Source organism: Alligator mississippiensis, chromosome 1, assembly GCF_030867095.1.
Source record: "Alligator mississippiensis isolate rAllMis1 chromosome 1, rAllMis1, whole genome shotgun sequence".
Lineage (NCBI taxonomy): Eukaryota > Metazoa > Chordata > Crocodylia > Alligatoridae > Alligator > Alligator mississippiensis.
In genome coordinates this window covers 77,468,181-77,486,908 of record NC_081824.1, presented here as the reverse complement: position 1 = coordinate 77,486,908, position 18,728 = coordinate 77,468,181, and the positions used below count along the sequence as shown (strand labels likewise).

At 44.2% G+C, this 18,728-nt stretch overlaps 1 protein-coding gene across 1 annotated transcript; it reads right to left on the bottom strand.

Annotated features, from left to right (window-relative positions):
- Positions 1-6,840: 6,840 nt before the first annotated feature.
- GJA10 (gap junction protein alpha 10) lies at positions 6,841-8,444 on the bottom strand. Its single transcript, XM_006269582.2, has one exon. The coding sequence runs from the start codon at positions 8,442-8,444 to the stop codon at positions 6,870-6,872; it is 1,575 nt and encodes a 524-aa protein (XP_006269644.1). The 3' UTR covers positions 6,841-6,869.
- Between the last annotated feature and the right edge of the window lie 10,284 nt (positions 8,445-18,728).

Sequence of the window (18,728 nt, the reverse complement as noted above, 5' to 3'; positions counted from 1 at the left end):
AGGTTCATTATAGTGTTCAAATATTCAGTCATTTCTATTAGGAACTTCACTCCATAGAGTATCGTGGCTCCTGAAGTCCTGCCAAAAGAATGGGTAAAGATGTGTTTGTACAGAAAAGATTCAAGCACCTAAGGCTGACTGGTGGGTTCTGTAGCTGTTAAGAACATTTTGCTGAAATTGAAGGTTCTGCAACCTCTATTAAGAGGTTAATCTTTTTGCAGTCTGTGAAAGCGTATTACTTTCAAAGGCAAAGAGATGGCATTGCATTCCCTTTTGAGATTAAGCTTGTAGCATGAGCATACGGTAACATTTTTGGGATCCCATTTACAAAGGGTTTGCTTCCATCCCTCATCTGGGAAGGTTCAGATTACTAAAATATTCTCTCTTCTGAGTATGGTCAGGGGGAAAGTTCTCTAAATAAAGCATTAAAGACTTGTGCTCTGTTCATGGCTTTTTCTGTGCATGTGCACACATGCAGATGTATGTACATGTGGAATTCAATGCCAGTAGAAGGTTTTGCATAGATAGCTCAGTTGTTTCTTTTATAGTCTCCAGCTAAGGTGTAGCCATAGAGTATTTGAATAGACCTCCTGAGTCATTGAGTCCAGTTCTCTGCCATTTCAGGCAACCGCATCATTTATCTATAGCTATCAATCTTATCCATTCACAGCCTTCCTTTTGCCTGGATAAACAAGTCAAGTTCTTCTAATCTGCTCTTGTATAGTAAGTTCTCCATTCCCCTGATAATACAGCAGCCCTGTCTCCACTCCAGTTTGAAGTCATCTTTCTTAAACACAGGTGACCAGAACTGTGCACGGTATTCCAGCTGTGCTCTCTCCAAGAACTATAACCCAGGACTTGCTCCTCTCAGGGGGCATGCTTTCATTATTTGGCTATAGTCATGCTCCCTCCTGTGTACACTCTGTCTTGTTCTCTCTGGGCCCTTGAATGTTGCATTTCTTTCTAACAGTGGTATAGCTACAACAAGGGGTAGAGAGTGCCTGCAGTCCTCCCTAGCCTAGGATATGGTCCTTAGAGTAGTATTGGAGGGATGAAGAAGTGTATTTTAACCTCTTCAAGGCAAGGAGGACCTAGAACCCAGGTCTCCTGTTTCCTTTGTGAGTGCTCTAACAACTAGTTTATTGCATTAAAAAAGCAGGCACCACCATCAACTTCTTAAAAGAAAAGTGTGGACCAGTAGTCTGTATCAAAGGGATGACTTGGGTTAAGTGTATGCAGCAGTTCTGCAGTGTGAATTCATGTAGTCTCATATAGGCACTTGAGTTTTGCTGGGAGGCAAGAGCTCTGACATGCTTGTTTCTTCAGGGTTTCCTATTAGTTGAGATAAGTGCCCCTGTCATGACCTTCCCCCCTCCGCCCACATGCGCATATTTTTGTTCCTGCGAATCTCAATCCTTGTTGCCTATTGCTCCCCATTTGCTGTAAACGTAGGGTGTTTTTACACATTCTCTGGGGGTGAGCAGGGGGCGCTTTAATTAGAGCAGCTCTGAGAGTTGTTCTAATTAAAGTGCCTGCAGCATCATGTGTATCAGTGTCCCCGCACTTCAAAATGGTGGTGGGGGCACTTTAACTAAAGCTTGTCAAATGGGCTTTAGTTAAAGCGCCCCTCCCACCATTTTGAAGCACAGGAACACTGATACACAAGATGGGGAGGCTGGCTGGAGCGTGCTAAATAGTGCGCTCCAGCAGATGTGGAGGCTGGCTGAAATGTGCTAAATAGCACACTCCAGCAGACTCTATTACTCTATCGATGCGTAATCAGAGCGGGGCGGAGCAACCTCATTGCATGTTTACATACACCCTTAAGGCCTAAACGTGGTTCTGTGAATTTTAAGCCAGTTGCCTAAAGTGAAGCATGGCAATACTGAGTGCTACCAGACCTAAGTCCATTTTGTAATTGTCCCTAGTTGTATGTACAGTTGCACTGAAGTCAATAGGTCCCTTCTCAATGACTTCAGTGGGACTACTCATGTAGTGGGACTCCTGCTGAAATGAGAAAGATTTGCGGGATCTGACCATGAGGGAGGAACCCATACTTTCCTCAGTTATGTGGTTGTGTACTGCCTTTTGGCTAAAATGGGGTTACATCTATGCAACTGAAATCAGAAGTGGGGCCAGCTGGGCTACATAGCTAGACTTCCTGAGAACCTTGGAAAACAGTTGTTAGAGCCAGTATCAATTGCCACTCTTCAGCAATCACAGAACCTTTGAATTCAATTCATTACTACCATGGTTTTTGAACTTGAGGCTGCTTGTGTTCACTAACTCCAATATCCACATAGATGGTGAATCCCAACTGTCAGAAGATAACAATTATTGTGGTCTTGAGACTATCCCAGATTGGTTCCAACTCACTCATAAAGCAGGTAATGTTCTAGTTGGAGGGCTGAACTTGTGTGAAGAAAATTGGAAATGATACCTCTGTCATGGACTGAGTATTCCTTCCTGCACTTTGAGGTTATAACACATTGCTCCTAACAGGATCAAGGTTTCTTTGTTCTTGTAGATTAATAGAACTACAGAATTATCAGTGATCTCTGTAGGAAAAAAATATTATTTTTCTAGTGAGGCACTCTTTTGTGAGTAATTTAAGAATCTCTAGAGCATCATTGTTGATAAGGTGTCCTCTAGATGTTCTCTCCACCAGCCATAACCTTACATGTTACTTTGGTTCATGACTAACCTTTGAAAAATTAAATGACCAGGAAGATGAGTGGAGTGTTTGTGATGAAATCATTGGCTAAAGCTGAATGATTTCACAATAAAGATTTTTAAAATTCTGATGCAGTGTCTGCACATCAAGCTAATGACTGGCGCTTGTCCTCCACCAATTTCAGAGAAAGGAGTTTGAGATAGAGGAGCTCAACCTACACTCAGTGTCTAGTCAGACTCCCACCTATGCTGAGGGAATATCTCATTTTGAAGATATAACCATTAGGATGTGGAGCAAAGTGTCAGCATTTGTGAGGACCGTATAGCATCTTGAGCTGGCAAACTTTCTGATAGTTTCTCTGAAATGCTTTTCATATGGAAAATTTATGTCACATCAGTGCATTGGGTCTATTTCTTCCTGACTGGTAAAACAAAATAGTGTGGTCACTCTTGGTGGAAATCAAGGGTGCCTGTACACAAACATGGAGGCTTCTCCGACATGCTGTAATTACAGCACATCAGAGCAGACTTGATCACTTGAGCCTGCTGGAGTGTGGCAATTACTGTGCTCCAGCAACCTCCTGTGTCTTGTATATCAATCCCCCAAACTTAAAAATGGCAGTGGGTGTGCTTGAACTAAAGCTTGTTGAATGGGCTTTAGTTCAAGCACCCCCCTGCCATTTTTCATAGATTCCATAGACATTAGGGCTGGAAGAGACCTTGCGAGATCATCAGGACCAGCCCTCTGCCCAAGGGGCAGGAAGTCAGCTGGGGTCAGAGCACCCCAGCAAGATAAGCATCCAAGCATTTCTTAAAGGTATCCAGAGTGGGTGCTTGCACCAATTCTGTGGGGAGTCTATTCCAGACTCTGGAGACTTGGACGATAAAGAAGTTTTTCCTTATGTCCAATTTAAAATGGTCTTCCAGAAGCTTGTGACCGTTAGACCTACTCTTCCCTTGGTATGCCCTGGTGAACAGACGTTCTCCCAGATCCTAATGCACACCCCTTATGTACTTATAAGCTGCCACCAAGTCACCCCTGAGCCTGCACTTTTCCAGGCTGAAGAGTCCCATGCCTCTTAGGCTTTCCTCATAAGGCCTGTTCTCTTGACTTCTAATCATGAGAGTGGCTCTTCTCTGGAGTCTTTCAAGCTTCTCCACATCCTTTCTGAAGTTTTTAAGCACAGGGATGCTGATACATGAGACATGGCAGTGCTTTAATTAAAGTGGCTCTCAGAGCCACTCTAATTAAAAAGCCACCCCCAGCCCTAAAAGTGCCCTAACAGCAAGAAGAGAAGGATTATTTCAAAGGAATAGGCTTTAAAGAACCAGTGATATTGCATCTGTCCAAGAGACTTTTGCTTAGTTGTGAACTGGCCAGTTACTGTCCACCATGCAGTCTTCACTTTCGGAGAAAAAAGTTGTAGTGTGACAACACACACAATATCTGCATGTCTTTGGTATGTTTGACCCACCTCAATCTGTTTGGAAACCTGAGTTTGGCCACAAGACTGAACTGGTTGTGCTGATCATTTACCTCCTCTTGGCAGCAAATAAAGATCAAGTGTCCATGCCTGTACTATTAGATGTTAGCTGCCTTCAATACCATTAATCACAGGATGTTATCGACTCACATGCAGACCCAAGCAGAAATAGATAAAATTGATTTTGTGTAGCTTTAGAGAAAGGCTACAGATAGGACTTGAAGGCAATTCTTCTGCTCCCCGCAAGGCACTCAGAAAGTGAGGGGGTAGCAACTTCTTCAATTATGGGCTTGATAGGAAGGTTAATGAGAGAGAGGTAGTGATACTTCCAGTGTGAAAATGATGCACAGAGCTGGGTATCTTTCATCTAGTTCATTTAATGCTGCCAAGTGTCTGAACCAAAGTCTGGTAGGGAGGGGGACACTTATGAGAGAAATCTCTGAAACTCATTCCAGCTGAGATGATGTGTCAGAGAAGATGAAGGCAGTAATGTTCTGTCCCTACCTCTGCCTCAGAGAGGAGGGAGCCCACAGCCTAAGGTGCTTTAGTGGTGCAGTGTGGGGAGCTCATGGCCAGGAAGATAAGGGTGAATCATGGTGCCTGGGCATGTGATGCAGCAGGGGGTTCAGGGAACAGCAGTGGGAACTCCTGGGCACATGGTGCAGCAGGGGAGGTGCAGCATTTAGTGAGAGAGTGAAGGGAGATGGACATGCAACTTCTGGGTCCCATGGTCTCCACTGGTGCAGTTCAAGAGATGTGCAGCCCCCTTGGCCACTTAGAAGTTAGATGGCCCTGAATTAAGTTATGTTCCAGAGTGGCTATCCTTTGTCTGCATTAGTGGTTTACATAATTGTTAAACAGAAACAGCAGTAGGTGTGACTTTGGTACTTCATTTGACATTTGTAAGATATGTGTCCATTACTGATACCTCACACACAGAGCAAATAATTCATTTTCCCAATGGTCCGGTCACATCTGTTAATAAATACAATCACACTAATTTATTTTCTCTTTCATCTAAAACTTACCATATGATCAAATTCCAACTGCTGTACAAAGTTAGACCAATGCTGAATGCTTTTTGATAAAGCCACCCAGAAAGTAGCCCTAGACAAAAGAAGGAATTAGACCCAGAGGATATATACTTATTACTGGCAGGTTTATATTGTTCTTCCTCTGGTCTCTTACAGACATTTGTATCAAACAGTATTTGCTGAAATGGTGAAATAGATTGTATGTAGTAGCACGTCTACTTTGGGATATCATGTGTGCACTATAGACCGAGCAAAAGACTGAATGTGCCTGTGCAAAATTTAACATGCCAGTGATAGTCAGGTGTAAAGTGGTCCACAAAGCATGTTCATTATATACAAAACAGCATTCCAAAGTACGTGTTACTTTCAAAAATATTGAGTTTCTTTGTTTTTGCAAATTATATTTATTTCCTTGGAAGGTCTGGCATAAAAGGTTACAGGTACTGTTATGCCAAACATTTAGAGATGCCAGGCAAATTCTTTTTACTGTTTTCCTTCTTAATAATCCCATTCAGCTGAGGAAGAGAGCAGCCCTCCAGGAGAAAATCACCAAGCTGAACTCTATTCCCCTTTTTGCACACAATATTGAAAAAACAGCAAAGGGAGAGAAGTGATTGCACTCTGCTTAAAAGAACTTTAAATGTGGTTCCTGCTGACTATCTATATGTTGTAGAAGTGACACAACTGAAACTGTAGAGCATGAATATGTGGTGAATAATTTGCCAAAGGGTTTTTTGCTTATTAAAAGAGAGACCATTTTAGATTGCAATGTATGCTTTTAATTTATGAAGAAGGTAATTATCAAGGAGTAGTTGGGGAAATAGAATGGAATTGATTAGCTAGACTACAGTATTTTGCAATGTAAGGTTATTTTCTTTTACAGTCATTTTCACTATGCCCCCCCGCCCCCGCCTCCCCCCCCCAAGGGAACACACGGAGGCCCAGTGTCGCACGTTCTTCCTGCAGCAGTCCTATAGACCTCAGTGGGCCAAGGACTATGATCTGAAGTAGTGGTTTGCAACATCTAATTTTCTTTTATTAAAAAAACCCAACAACCTGTTTGGCCTGTGAATCTGAATTGCAATTGTTTGTTGAAACTGAAAATGACCAGGTTAACTTTCATATTGCACACCCTTAGGATATGGACAGCTACTGAAAATGAAATCTTGATCACTTTAATGACATCAGTATTACCCAGTATCTCATAGCAAGAAATACCAAATCTAGTTGAAATTTTAAATTTATAATGACTTAAATCTTCCATTTAGGAGTAGACCAGCCCATGTTTAAGTCCTCTGGCTTAATAAAGTCAAGGGGAGTTTGGTCACTGATTCCAGCAGGACCGAGGTTTTCATACACTGTCTCTTGAAAGAAACCTGGAAAAGAATAGAGATCTACTGGGATGAGATATAATCCATTTAAGATCAATCAGGATGACACAATATGCTTAACAAACTTCAATGATTGAAGCCCTCAAGTGATGACTCATCTGCTACTGATCATAGTTTTCACTTGGGTGGGGGAGGAAAGCAATTCAATCATAGAAATGGCTTGATATGAAAACTCAAGGAATTTTGGTTTATTAATGCATCTGGCCAAATCTCCAACTGCACTCTGGTTCCAACTGCAGCCTAGCTTAGATGTAAGACTAATAAGGAGTAACTCACACTAGTCAGCTTTAGAGGGAAGGCCACTTGATGCTACTTGCCATTGACACTCTACGTCCTATTGCAGAAAGAGGTGGTGGGGTGGCAGAGGGGCTGCTTTCCTCTCCGTGTTTGTTTTCCGAGCTGGAGCCATTCCTGGAGTCAGAACTGTCGAAGTTGCTGGCCAGGTGGTTCTGAGACAACACCTCAGACAGAAAGCTGGACTGGTGGTTGCCCTGATAGTGCCCACTGTCTGGAGAGTCACAGCGATCCTCCCCAAGGTCCTTGCCGCTGCTCACCCAGTTGTGTTTGCGAAGGGCATTGTGGATGGCTTGGGGGATCTCCATCTGGCTGCCACTACAGGGGGGCTTAGCCAAATAAATAGGTTTCCTGGGCTGCTCCTGGGTGTGTTGCTCACTTTCTGAGCAGTCCTCACAGCCCAAGCAGAGCTGCTTCTGGGTGTCCTCGCTGCTGGAGGAAGGCTCTCGCTGCTGGTCATTGTGGTGCTGTCCCAGTTGCTGATTCGGGAGTTGTCTGTGCTCCTGGTGACTTGCTAGAGGGTGGGCCAAGTGTCTGTAGGAGCGGTGGCACTGTCCGTGGTGCTGGTCACCCCTGTTTCTCTCCACGCTGCACTGCTGTTGCTCGGCACCCATCCTCACTGCAAGCAAGCCCTGATCAGCAGACACCTGGAGCACTTTGTACCCTTGTTGTAAGGGAAGATAAAGTGGTAGCCCCACCTGCTGGTCTGGCAAAAGTGCGTAGCCGCTTTGGGGGGAGGAGTTGCTAAGGATGCAAACTTGATGGACCATTGAGTTCTTCTGGGATTCATAAATGCTTGTTTCTTCCTCGGTGATGCCTTCTTGCCTCCTCTGGTTTCCAGGAAGAGTTTTCTTTATCTTCTTGATGCCCAGATGGATAATCTCCAGGATGTTCAAGAACAGGGAGACGGCAGCAATACCATGCATGAAAACCATAAAGATTGTTTTCTCTGTTGGTCTGGACACAAAACAATCCACTGTGTTAGGGCAGGGAGGCTGAGTACATTTGTAAAGAGGGTACATTTGAAACCCATATAAAAGATACTGGCCTATCATAAAGCCCACTTCTAACACCGACCGGGTCAAGATATGCAAGACGTAAGTGCGCAGGAGGGACCCTCTCAAGGGTGCCTTGTTCACTTTCTTTTGGTCTTCTAACTTCCTCAGCTCCCTCTCCATTCTCTTGTGCTCTTCCAAGACAGGGTCTGCATCTTCTAGCTGGGCTCTGAGATGGGCTTTCTGTTGCTGCTTCTCTTTCTCAAGGGCCCTTACCCTGTAAAGTGCATGCCCCATGTAAATGAGGGATGGGGATGAGACAAAGATAATTTGCAACACCCAATATCTGATCAGAGAGATAGGGAAAGCTTTATCATAACAGATGTTGCTGCAGCCAGGTTGCTCAGTGTTACAAATGAACTCAGATTGCTCATCATCCCAGACATCTTCTGCAGCCACTCCCAGCACCAGCATCCGGAATATGAACAGGATGGTGAGCCAGATTTTGCCCACAATGGTGGAGTGGATATGCACTTCCTCGAGGATGCTGCCCAGCAAGTTCCAATCCCCCATGATCAGAGGTTCATGTCTGAAATGGAAAGTCTCATGTTATTATAGCAGCCCATGGTAAACTGCATTTCAATAGGATCTTACTTTTGGGGCTATTTTTAACTATTTTTCCTGAATTCTTTATGAATACTGATAGGAAAAAAGATTGTAAAAGTTCAGCACTACTTTCTAATCAATGGTTCATTAAACACACACAAAAGCTAAGATCTTGTTAAAAAGCAGGCTGAGATGAGGAAGATCATCCTCAGATGAGAGAGGATGATTTCAGCTATGATCTTTGACTCTGCCTTCTCACCTATTGGCTTACATTAATTACATCATTACTTCTGTTTAAGCACTCAATTTTCCTTTCCATTATTGTTTATTGTGCATTGTTCATTGTGTCTTGTTTCAACAGGGAAACACCTTTTCCCACACAATTGCATGGTTGGTAGTGCTGTGTTGGCCTGGTATGAGACAGCTAATGCAAATTCTTTTCAACAGAGGACCAGCAAGCAAACTTAGGTCTACTGAAAAGTAGTCTACAGCCATGACATGAGATTTTCATAGCTGTTGCTTTATATGAAGAACTAGCAAATTGCCCGTCAAGCATGATGGGGGTGGGGGGCAGGGACAGAGGCCTGAATCTCCCCCACCACCTCGGGTCAGTGTCCCTCTTCCCCTCTTCCCTGCCTGACACCTCAGGTCTGGGCCCACTCCCCCTCTTCCTCGTCCGCTGCTTTGGGCCCGGGCTCATTCCCCACCTTCCCCCCAGTTGCTTCAGGTGTGGACCCCTGCACCCTCCCCACTTCCTGCCATTCAACCCCACACCACTGCCTCCCAAGACTGGGTGGGGAGGGGTGAGTTTGCACATGGCAGTGGCTGCAGCTGCCGGCAGGCGGCTGTGTGCTGCCACCAGTCAACCCCCCTCCCGCTCCCCTCCTTTCCTCCTTTCGTCTCTGCCACCTCTCACTCCTTGCCAGCTGTTATTTAGTGGGGGGCGCTCAACAAGGAGCAGGACTGGGAAGGGGCAAGGCCAGCACTGCTAGCCCCCACCCACGCCAGCCCTTCAGTCCCCACTGTCGTGGTGGTGCTCTGCCACGTGTCTCTGTCTGTGCAGAGCACTCTGATTGGCTGCTGAGACAACCAATCAGCATGTGACTAAAGCATTACAGACAGACAGAATAAGGCTTTTATAATATTAGGATAATTCCATTCATCCCTCTACTTCCTACCATGCCTAGGCATAATCCAGATGTTTTCACGTGAACCCAAATAATTAAGAGCTAAAGAGTTTTTTTCAGCTGAATGAGAAAATTCACACGCAAGAAAGTGTTTGTAGGACTGTGATCTTAGATTCTACGCAGGCTGATTTTTACCGAGGGCAATGGGACTTTAGCTTGACCATGAACATCAGGATTTGTGTGTGCATTTATAGACAGACAAGAGAAAGCATGATGGCATGGCTGAAAGTTTTAATCAGCAAGTGCAGGATGACTTGCTTTATTAGCTCATGTCCAAAAGCCTCTATTTTCTTCAGCAAACTGGAGCAAGAATCAGTGGCATCTGTGGCACTCCAAGATAGTAAATTGGAAATCCTGTCTGAGCTCCAGGTAAGTTCAGAGAGTGAGATTTCCCTAGCATGGTGGCAAAATACAGGAAAATGTTTAAATGTTTTCAACAATAGGGATGCCATTTGTGCTAATCCCAATCCAGTTTAATTGGACCTAGTAAAAAATTCCTAGTAGTACTAAACAAGGTTTTACCTGTGCTAGTGAGGGTTGTGACTTTGAGGTGATGTTCAAATTCCTTCCTTCCTTTCTTCCCCCACCTCCCCCTCATAATTCTCTGAAATAAACTAAAATTAGGTTTTGGCTGCTAATGCTGAATAACAAGCTCTGACTGAACTTTGCAACCCTTGAGAGAGGGAAAATAAAATTGTGTATAACTGCTATGGGCCTTTTTTAAGAAGTGAAGAAGGCTTAAGAAGTTTGAGAATGGCATCTGCCTCCACCTATACATATGCTGCAAATACTGAATGGTCAGAACATAAGAAGCTTCATAGTAGAGCCATGGTCCATGTAGCTCAGTATCCTCTCTCACATAGCAGAGAGTGAATGCTGAGGGGAAGAGCAGTTAAGCAGGGCATACCCAGAATGATCTAGCCTCTGTCCTTTTCTCACTACAGTTTCCAGTATTCAGAGGCCTCTAAAGTCCTTATTTGGATGTTGCACTCCCAATGATCATGTTTAATGCCCACTGATACATCTCTCTGCCATGAATTTGTCCAGTCCCCTTTTTGATTAAATTATTAACCTACACAGCTTTCTGTGGCAATGAGTTCCACAGGTAAATTACATGTTGTGGGAAAAAACACTTCCTTTTTTGTGTTAATCCTGCTACAGCAAAAGCTTTGTTATCCAGCACCCATGGGGGGTGCCGAATAACAAAATGTGCCGGTTAATTGAGAGGCCCGAACAGGCATCTTTGCCTGTTTGGGCTGCCGCTTCTCCCGCCACGTCCAGGGCATCACCGCCCCTCCTGTGGGCCAGGGAGGCAGGCCCCATGCAGCCTGCTATGTCCCAGGGTATGGCAGCGCAGGCTACTTTGCCCCGGGCTGTGGGGGCTCGGTGAAACGAAGTGCCATGGTGGGCACTTCCGGTTTCACTTTTACCTTACAAGCTGGCATGCCAGTTAATAGAGCATGCCAGCTTGTAAGGTGCCAGTTAAGGCAGCTTTTACTGTACCTAGAAATGATACTGTATTCCCTCTAGTTCTAGTATTGAGAGAGAGTGAGCAAATAGTAAATCCCTATTTGCTTTGTCCATACCATTCAAGAGATGGTTAAAAGTGGCTTGGTGCCTCTGACAACTGCTCATTACAGCATGTATGTTCTTGGCTCCAAGCACTCAGTAACATTCAGTGAATTAAAAATCCATATTTTTTCTGAGCCATAGTTGCATTGCTTAACTTCTTTGGGCCACTTTCTCAGGCTATCCAGTTGCTCTGAACTTCTTCTGCTCCTTTTTATTCTTCACGATGCCTGACATTCTCTCAAACCACTAGTTGTGCTAAATCTGAACTTCTTCACCTTATTGAGTCTCTCAGGCTCCAGGTCCCCACCCTACAATGCAGCTCTAAGTAACATGCTGGCATTCAGTTGCCTGCTATAGCTGGGAGGCCCACATTCTAATGTGATTTCTGGTTTGCAGCGTGGAAGAACAGCGCTATTGCAGAACCACAGCAGCCTAGGCTGTAGTTTTGATGCAGTATGATCCCCCATCCAGGCTCTATATTAGTGTCATCTCAGCCATACCACAGGCAAAAGTTCTATAAGAAAAATGAAGCAGACATGAAGCAGGTCATTCTGATAGCACTAGTCTGCATGTGTCCAATGCTTTCTTCCATTGCATTTCTCTTTTTCTGCACACTTGAATCCTCCCATGACTTCCCTTTTGATAAAGGACATTTGTTCAGGAAACCTAGTTATTCCAAGTCTCCTGGCTTCCCTGACACATCTGGGGATACCTTCTTTGCCCTTCTTAGCTGACCACCAAACCAAGTACATCAGAAATTTTCTGGAGAAAATTGCAATGAATTTCCTGTTTTTGTGAAATGTTTTAAGGGTATTTCTTATAACTTATTTCTTTCACATGGGATACTTTGCTGTGTATCTTCAAGATCAACAGGAAGCTGGGGGAAGGAAAGATCTGTCCCATTCTGAAATGTTCATTAGAGAAATGTTATATCTTAGCTTGTGCAAGAGGAATAGTTTCTGTCCCACTTTTAAGATCTTGCAAGTCTGAAAAGCTAATCTGTGATAATTCCATGTAGCAATTGTATGTCAGCAAATACACCTAAACATCAGTAAATTCAATCAAATTGTGAACTATTGAGCCGCAGAGTAGGAGAACCAGGCTTATACACAGTAGCCAGCTTCCCTTTCCAAAGAATTCAATGAGTTGAGCATTGTTTCCTGTCATTTGCTGTCTTAACAGGTCTTGCTACAGCACAACTCCTGAAAGATGCCTCACTTTATGGAGAGTATAGCAATTTAAGAGAATCTCATGTACATTTTTTGAGATGTCAAGGGCCTCATCTAAAGGTCCTTGTTGGACACACTTGGCTGGGATGGTTTAGTTAGGAATGATCCTGACTTGAGCAGATGAGATGACCTCTTGAGATCTCTTTCAGCCCTACTTCCCTATGATCCTAAATTGTCAAGCTTTGTATCAATAAACATTGGGGGGGACAACAAAGCAGTGACAAGGACCTATTAATGTCAAAGGTGAAGAGGCAGGGAAAACCTAGCTTCTTTCTAGCACAAGAGGTAGAGCAGCACTGACCTATGGAGAATGAGAAGTCAAAATATCCATTTTGGGGAGCAAAATGAGGAGATAGTGCCCAAGCTCTACCAAAAGCATTTTGCCTCTTAGATTGCCTTTGCCATAGTTACCTTGAAATAACTCTCCCCTGCCTCTCATTAATACCCACATGAAATGAGTAATTCAAGCATGGTAGTTTAGACTTGTACTGCTGCTGTTATATCTAGACAATTCCTGTGGCAGAAGAATATTATTTACATGAAGGGTCTCCCTGTGAAAGGACTGTGAAAGGGAGTATTAACTGTCTTTCATGAAAGCCACATTTCTGAAGAAAAGCTGCAAAACTTGCCATTAGACCTGAAGTTATAGATAGGAAATAGTCTTTTAGTCATAATATCCCCATGCCCCTGCTCATCTCTGTCTGTTTTTACTTGAGCTCCTTGCCACAATCTGTTCTTCAATATCAATCTCAGAATATGAGCAGCTGAGTGCAAAGGAAATTCATATATTGAATGATAGCCCCTTACAATACAATGACTGGATCTTGCTTAACCCGCTGTAAAAGTACAATAGCCAGAACAGCATGTAAATATTTTGCATGTTTCTAATTTTGCCTTTTGAATGACTGAAAAGGCTTAATTGACATCACAGACTGTAAGTGTTTATGTCTATATTAAATCCTCCAAAAACACACACACAACTAGAACTGGGGGTCAGGACTAGACTTGTACCAGAAAAGTGAGGTTTCTTGGTTTTTTATTGATTTGTTCTTTGAACATTAGGTTGATTCATTTACATGATCCAAATTACTTCTACGCTAAATATATGTTCAATGTGGTTTGAAAAAAGCTGAGTTACAAACCTGTTATATGCTAGCAGGCACTTAACTATTAGTATGGTTACAGTTCTTCAAACCATATAGCATGGTTAGAATGTATTATTAAATTAATCAAAAGGTCAATGTTAATTAGGTCCCCCACCTTTCCCAAAGGATACTTTTAAAACCAAAAATAACATATTTAATATACAAATTTTTTTTTTTTGGTATTGCTTCTTTTATGGTATCTATACCTATCTGTCTGCTCCAGGCTTTCCCCGCAAATAAGCTAAAATGTTTTTCTGCTGCTTACCTTATAAGAAATCTCTTGGTTATTAATATCTTAGAGCACGGCAGATGGAACATGTACTGCTGCTGAACATTACAGCCCAGAGAACTTCCTTTGAAATTGATAGTTGTCTTTTCAAGAGCAGACACATAGATGTGGTACTCTGAACATAATTCATAGTTCTGTGAATGCTGATGCTGGGATTGCTGAGACCAAACTATGTAGGCAGAGTTTGATCAGCTGGTGATGGGATGGTGCCCCTAGCAAGAATTACCATGCAATTATTTGAGTCAGTGGCTTCTAACAAAGCCATTCCCCAAGGCTCAGCATGTACTTCTATGCTTTGTATTATTCTTGCTAGTTGTTTTCTTCAGTTTTGTGAATTGTATGCTTCCTTGCTGTGCAGCTAATGAATGAAAGTTTTATTGTATAAAACAAATAAATAACCTCCCTTTATCCTGGTATAGAAGCTTACATTTTCCTTACATTCCATTAGTTTCAATGGGAATCAATACTGAGGGATCAATCGGTCATGTCCGATTTCATAGTCTATTGCCCCTTGAGTTAATTTGGTATCTGTTTGATGGATACTTTGAAACTATAGAGAACAATAACCTAGACTCATGTTCTAATGTTAGCAATGCAGGCTTCCAAAGACAGTCTGCTGCTAGTCCTCCTGCAGAAGGTGGGTTGAGAAGAGCCTTGAGGATTGCTTCGGTTATATGCCTGTAACCACAAATGGCCACATCCAAAAAAAAAAAGGGTTTGTGCCTAAGAGGCATTTAAGAAGAATCATAGAATCATAGAAGGTTACGGTTGGAAGGGACCTCAGGAGGTCATCTAGTCCAGGGGTTCCCAAAACTCAGGCCGCGGCCTGGTACTGGGCTGCGAATGACTGGCTGCCAGACTGGAAGCGACCATGGACCGGCAAATCATGGACTGGCAAACCACGGACTGGAAGTGACCAGCATACTGCGGACTGGCAGCCAACCCTTTCTTATAGTCAGTACCTGCCCACGGTATGTTGGTCACTGCTGGTCTGTGGCTTGCCGGTCTACGGTTACTTCTGGTCCATGGCTTGCCAGTCCTTAGCCTAAAAAGGTTGGGAACCCCTGATCTAGTCCAACCTCCTGCTCAAGGCAGAACCATCCCCAACTAGATCATCCCAGCCAAAGCTTTGTATAGCCAGCTTTTGCAAACCTCCAAGGATGGAGCTTCCACTATCTCTCTGGGTATCCTGTTCCAGTGTTTTACTACCCTCCTAGTGAGAAAATTCTTCCTAATATCTAACCTAAACTTCCCTTGCTGCAACTTGAACCCATTGCTCCTTGTTCTGTCATCTGCGACCACTGGGAACAGTTTAGCTCTGTCCTCTTTGGGACCACCTTCAGGTAGTTGAAGGCAGCTATTAAGTCCCCTCTCCATCTCCTCTTCTCTAAGCTAGATACACCCAGTTCCCTCAGTTTTTCCTCATAAGTCATGTCCCCCAGCCCCCTCACCGTTTTTGTTGCCCCCCACTGGACTCCTTCTAATTTGTCCACGTTCTTTCTGTAATCAGGGGCCTGAGACTGAACAGTCTGCCAGATGTGGCCTCACCAGGGCTGAATAGAGGGGAATAATCTGCTGGCAACACACCTACCAATGTAACCCAGTATTCCATTAAACTTCTTTGCACACACAGCTAGCTCATATTTATCTTATTGTCCACTGTAGCCCCCCAGGCCTTTTCTGCAGAGCTGCTGCCCAGCCAGTCAGCCCCCTGCCTGTATTGGTGCATGGGATTCTTCCACCCTAAGTGCAGGACTTTGCACTTGTCCTTGTTGAACCTCGTGAGATTTCTTTTAGTCCAAACCTCCAATTTGTTGAGGTCTTTCTGAATCCTAGCCCTACCCTAGCCCTGCATCTTGGTATCATCTGCAAACTTGCTGAGGGTGCACACTATGCCATCTTCCAGGTGGTTAATGAGGAAATTAAACAAAAACAGCCCCTGGACCAACCCCTGGGGCACTCCACTTGATACCAGCTGCCAGTTAGACATTGAGCCCTTGATTACTATCCCTTTGAGCCTGATGATCCAGCCTACATTGAACACCTTCAAGAGCAAACTGGATGCTTATCTTGCTGGGATCCTATGACCCCAGCTGGCTTCCTGCCCTTTGGGCAGGGGGCTGGACTCGATGATCTTCCGAGGTCCCTTCCAGCCCTAATGTCTATGAAATCTAGTTTTCTACCCACTGTACAGTCCACTCATTCAACCTATATTTCCTTAGCCTGCTTGTGAGACTGTTGTGGGAAATGGTATCAAAAGCCTTGCCAAAGTCAAGGTATATCACATCCACTGCTCTCCCTGCATCCACAGAGCCAGTCATTTCATCATAAATTGCAATCAAGTTGGTCAGGCATGACTTGCTTTTGGTAAATTCATGCTGACTGTTCCTTATCACCTTCTTCTCCTCCCAGTGCTTAGAAATGGATTCTTTGAGGCTCTGCTCTATGATTTTTCCAGGGGCTGAGGTGATGCTGACCATCTGTAGTTCCCCACATCCTCCTCCTTCTGTTTCTTAAAGTTAGGCACTAGATTTGCCCTTTTCCAATCATCCAGGACCTCTTCAATTGCTGTGAGTTTTCAAAGATAATGGCCATGTGCTCTGCAATTACATTGGCCAGCTCTCTCAACACTCTTGAGTTCATCCCATCTGGCCCCATGGACTTGTATATGTCCAGCTTTTCTAAATAGTCCCTAACCTGTTCTTTCACCACTGGTGACTGCTCACCTCCTCCCCAAACTGTGCCGCCAGGTTTAGTAGTCTGGGAGCTGGCCTTGCCTGTGAAGACTGAGGTAAAAAAGGCATTGACTACTTCAGTTTTTTCTGCATCATCTGTCACTAGGTTACCTCACATATTCAGTAAGGGACTCACACTTTCCCTGATCTTCCCCTTGTTACTGATATACTATAAAAACACTTCTTGTTACCCTCCATAACCCTTGCTAGCTGCAACTCCAGTTGCACTTTGGCCTTCCTGGCTGCGTCCAGACGAGCACAGGCATGCAGTATGTGGCACTCCAGACCTGTCTGTAGTGCCACACACTGCACATGCAGGTATTACCTGTGCTACTACTTTGCAGTGTGGGTTTGTTTTGTTTTTTTACTCCGGGATCTCCTAGGGTAAAAAAAACCCACACCAAAAAAAAGCAGGGTAGCTCACATGGCGGTAGCATACACCACGCAAAACTGGAGCCTGGCTGGCTGGAGCTGCACTCCGGCTGCTGGCCAGGCTCCTAGCTGCAAAAGCACCACAGCTGCAGTACCCAGAGGCCCTCAGAACCCCAGGTAAGGCTGCTGGGGACAGCACAGTTGCTGGCTCCAGCCCCCCCTACCCCACGTGGGGTAATCTGCTGCACACCAGAGCGTGCATGGCACAGGCATTCCCCAGGGACAAATAGCAGCAACACAAGGTGCACCACTGCTATTTGTCCTCGGGGAAATACATGTTCTCACTTGCCTGGACATAGCCCCTGATTGTATCCCTGCATGCCCAAGCAATATTCTTATACTCCTCCCTAGTTATACGTCCAAGCTTCCACTTGTAAGCTTACTTTTTGCATTTTTAACTCACTGAAGAGTTCCCTGCTAAGCCAAGCTGGTCTTCTGCCATACTTGCTAATCTTCCTGCACATCAGGATGGTTTGTTCCTGCTCCCTCAGTAAGGTTTCTTTGAATTATAACCAGCTCTCCTGGACTCCTTTTCCCCTCAAACTGTCCTCCCAGAAGATCCTACCCATCAGTTTGAGTGAATCCAACTCTGCTTTTCTGAAGTCCAGGATCCTTACTCTGGTCTCCATCCTTCCTTTCTTCAGGATCCTAAACTCAACCATCTCATGGTTGCAGATGTCCAAGTTGAAAGGCACTTCTACCTTTCCTACCAATCCTTTCCCCATTTGTGAGCAGCAAGTCAAGAAGAGTGTTCTAGCCGCCAGCGGAGGGTTCAGGATTGAGAGTATGGTCAGGGGTAGAAAGGTAAGAAAGGTTTATTGACTTAACAAAAACACGACTACGCATAGTAACAAAACAAACAATGACAGACAAGTATAATTTGTATCGGCAACTTAATCAGCAGTCCCCTCTGATGCCTGATGTACAACAAGTTTCTCTTTTTACAAAGCTCAGCGAAGTCAGGTGTTCCCGATCAGTGCTGTCTGAGAGGTACCAGGAAGAACCTTGGTATTCAGTCCTTGGGCTCCTCGAGATCCACAGGCCCACTGATCTAGGTCAACAGCTAATTAATCCCTTTCACAGAGCTGTATCTTTCTTCTGAATGATTTCCGGATGTTTTAGCCAATTTATAACTTTTGAACTGTGCTGATAACTTATAGCCATTCAGACTCCTTTTACTTTAACTGTCCTTAGACTGACCAATAGCAGTATAAGCCTTGCATTCTTTTGATAAGGTTAATTTTAACTGCACCACAGGGTCTTACTACTTTAAGGCTTTGCTAAATTTACTAGGCCTTACTTTATACAAGGCCTTATTACATTTTAAACTTTAATTAGGCTCTTAGCAACAACATATAGCTTAATATCTTAACAAATGACAGAAAAACACTTGGTCTAATTTTCATAGAGCCTTCAGCAAGCAACTTTACCACACAGACATAATCTTCAGCTGTCACAAAGAGCATGGCCCCTAGTTGGCTGCTTCAGCACTTGCACCAGGAGGTTGTCCCCAACACTCTCCAAAAACTTCCTGGATTGCCTGTGCACTGCTCTATTGCCCTCCCGGCACATGTCAGGGTGACTTAAGTCCTCCATGAGAACCTGGGCCTGATAGGGAAATTTCCATTAGCTGTTAGAAGAAACCCTCATCCACCACTTCCT

Coding starts and splice junctions, on each gene's coding strand:
- GJA10 (XM_006269582.2), bottom strand. CDS start 8,444: ATGGGGGATTGGAACTTGCTGGGCAGCATCCTCGAGGAAGTGCATATC.